At 39.2% G+C, this 3,344-nt stretch overlaps 1 protein-coding gene across 1 annotated transcript; it reads right to left on the reverse strand.

The window, feature by feature from the left end:
- Positions 1-1,280: 1,280 nt before the first annotated feature.
- LOC113324740 lies at positions 1,281-2,513 on the reverse strand. The gene is made up of 3 exons (XM_026573031.1): positions 2,414-2,513; positions 1,470-2,329; positions 1,281-1,310 (listed from the first exon to the last, which is right to left on the reverse strand). The coding sequence occupies exons 1-3, from the start codon at positions 2,511-2,513 to the stop codon at positions 1,281-1,283; spliced, it is 990 nt and encodes a 329-aa protein (XP_026428816.1).
- Between the last annotated feature and the right edge of the window lie 831 nt (positions 2,514-3,344).

Genomic DNA, 3,344 nt, shown 5'->3' on the forward strand with positions numbered 1-3,344 from the left:
TCTAGTGGAATACCAATTGTCCTGGTGCTTTTATCGTACTCACAATATATCTCAATCGTCTCTTCTGCAACATTCTCTTCGGAAATGCATCCACAAGGTTGATTCTTGTTTCGCACATGCCCCTTTATAACCTTCATACACCTTTCGAAAGGATACATCCATCGAAAGCAAACCGGACCGCATAACTTCACTTTCCTGGTAAGATGTACAGTTAAATGAATCATGATGTCAAAGAAGGATGGAAGAAAATACTTCTCTAGTAAGCATAACGTCAAACAGAGATCCCCTTGCAATTTATCTAGCTCTTCCACCTTGATTTCTTTGGCAGATATTGATCTGAAAAAGAAAAAAAACCTGATAATAGCATATCTCACAGGTGTAGGCATAATTGATCGAATAGCGACGGCGGAAAATTGCTGCATAAGCATATGGTAATCATGTGATTTGAGTCCGATCAGCTTACGCTCTTTTAGGTTCACAAGGGTGGAAAAATCCGAACAATGCCCTTCTGGAACTCTTAACTCGGATAGTGTCTCCAAGAATATGTCTTTTTCTTCCGTAGTTAATGTATAACATGCTGCGGGAAGTATCGTTCCTTTGTCATCTGTCTTAGGGTGTAACTCCGATTTTAACCCCAAACGCACCAAATCCTTTCTGGCGTTTAATCCATCTTTTGTATTCCCGTTGTGCAGCAACGTTCCAACAAGACTTTGTCCCACATTCTTTTCGACATGCATAAAATCAATACAATGTTGGACATCATTATAGTGCCAATATATAAGTATTCGCTGCCATATGTTGTACTTGCTTCAGTAAGTGGTTTCCCTGCCTTCCTATTCCTCACCTGACCTATCGACTTCTTTTGATATTTTTCTGATGCGCTCAATTTTCGTTTTTCTGATGCGCTTCATCTTTCCACCTTTTCCAGGTGTAGCCTGCACGTCTTCCCCTTGAGTATTAGTCCCCTTCTTTCCCCATGAATTCTTTATACATTTTACCTCCTCATATATTTCTTCCCCGGTCATTGGTTCTGGAGTAGTCTCCCACTCTTGTTTTCCGCCAAATGCCCCCTTCTGCCTTCTGAACGGATGATCATAGGGTAAAAATCTTCTATAACCAACATAAACATTCTTGTTTGAGTCACGAAGCCTAATACTGTGCGTTTTTTTCCGACACACCACACAACCATGATATCCAGCGTAGCGACAACCACATAGTGTACCAAGAGCAGGATAATCGTTTATCGTCCACAAAACAACTGCACGTAGAGTAAACATTTCTTAGGCATATGCATCCCATGTTATCTTTACCTTCTCAAATAAGAATTGAAAATCTTTAACAAGAGGTTCTAAAAAGACATCGATGTTGTTTCCTGGCGCACCATCTATAAGTAACGACAACATGATGAACTTTCTCTTCATACACAGCCTCGGTGGAAGGTTGTAAATCACAACCAAAACTGGCCATACACTGTGATGTTTGGTGCCTGTGTTTACATCAACTCCATCAGTCGAAACAGCTAACCGCAGATTTCTTGGATCACCTTTAATTTCTGGGAAATTGTTATCTATCTCTCTCCAAGAATGTGAGTCTGCCGGATGACGTAAAACACCGTCTTTGTTTCTAGTGGTATCGTGCCATATCAAATCTTCTACTGTGGGCTTCGATTGAAACAGCCGCTGAAATCTTGGGATGATGTCGAAGTACCACAATACCTTTGCTGGAACATTCTCGTAAACTTTACCATCCCTGTCAACTTTCCATCTGGGTGCTTTACAAGTAGGACAAACTTTTTCATCCTTGTACTCATTCCAATAAAGAATGCAGTTGTTGATACATGCATGTATCTTTGTGTACCATGAACCCATTGCTTTCAATATTTTCTTTGCCTGATAAGTACTCCTCGCCATTAAATTACCTTCTTTGGGAAGCATGTCCTTTAACAAGGGTAACAATTCATTAAAAAACATGTCCGATGCACCGTGCTTACTCTTCAACTTAAAAAACTGCACAATTGCATACAACTTTGTGAAGTTGGGACATCCTTCGTATAAGGGATTTTCAGCATCTTCAAGTAACTTTTTAAACTTTATAGGGTCATCTGCGAACTCTTCTGCAACCTGCATCATATCTATAGTGTTTGGAGCATCAGTAGGAGTTCCCATTCCAAAATCTTCGTCTGGAGCATCAGTGGGAGTTCCCATTTCAAATTCAGCGTGCATACCATTGTTGACGTTAACTGGCCTACTACTAGTTATTGCCTCATCCTTTTCCCCATGCTTATTCCAAATAGTATACGTTTGATCGATTCCATTTACGAATAAATGATCTTATACGTCGCCAACGGAGCATGCACAGAGATTTAAACAATCCGTACACGGACACAACATAAGAAATTCATCATATGTCTCACCCTCCTCCTTGAGATGGTTGACAGCATACCGCAGAAACGCCACAACTCCTTCTCTATAACGTTTCCTCGTTCTCTCGGTACTCATCCAGGATTTATCCATTTTGAAACGCAAAGAGACCAGTAGATCCATCAGTTGCACTCCAATGAAAGCAAAAACTGATAAATCAATTCAGAAATACAAGCTTAGCATTAACTAATAAATATGTTTCATTTCAAAACAGTAGTTATCCCCGGACTTGACAATTTAGACATACAAGTCTTGAAGTTACCAATAAATTCAGCACCATTTGAAACATAAAAAAATTATATGGACAAACATGGTAATAACAGATGAAACATGCCATATGCAATTTCCCTCATAGAAACCCATAATCATGCCACACAAACCCATAATCACACATCCATTATTAACTCAGGAAAATTGGTCTAGTACTTTCAGTATATTGAGTCATTTCAAGTTTTGGAATAACACATACTGAATCTGGAGAAGATGGGAGCAAATGAATCTGGATGATAATAAGACAAATTCTAAGTGGTACTATTTATAATGCAAAGAGTTTGAACTGTGGCCAATTCATAGTGCAGCAGCGAAGATGAAGGGTCTGTATGTCAGCCGCAGTAGGGAGATTTCGCGAGAATGAATTGCAGCAGCTCTAGGGTCAGTGTGTTTGTTAAATTAGAGTAAACACTGATCTATGCAGTCGGCAGTTAGAGTCAACAGTGTCATTTCACAAACCCATAATCACACATCCATACAAACCCATAATCAAAATGTCATTTCAAATAAGTACTCTAATTGATTAACTTAGCAATATGATATCATAAGTAGTATGTCCCTAGTTCTATAATTGACATAGTTGGCAACTTTTATATCTCTGGGATCTCAAATCTTCTTCTTTAGACTGATGTGAAGTCACATCTGTCGAGAAAG

This window comes from Papaver somniferum, chromosome 11 (genome assembly GCF_003573695.1).
Source record: "Papaver somniferum cultivar HN1 chromosome 11, ASM357369v1, whole genome shotgun sequence".
NCBI classification, from domain to species: domain Eukaryota; kingdom Viridiplantae; phylum Streptophyta; class Magnoliopsida; order Ranunculales; family Papaveraceae; genus Papaver; species Papaver somniferum.

What these genes read in the sequence shown, in the direction of transcription:
- LOC113324740 (XM_026573031.1), bottom strand. Translation starts at nt 2,513, where the DNA reads ATGGATAAATCCTGGATGAGTACCGAGAGAACGAGGAAACGTTATAGA. An exon ending in CAACCATCTCAAGGAGGAGG is followed by an intron (nt 2,330 to 2,413) that starts GTGAGACATATG and finishes GCGACGTATAAG; the next exon opens with ATCATTTATTCGTAAATGGA. An exon ending in CAGGCACCAAACATCACAGT is followed by an intron (nt 1,311 to 1,469) that starts GTATGGCCAGTT and finishes TTATTTGAGAAG; the next exon opens with GTAAAGATAACATGGGATGC.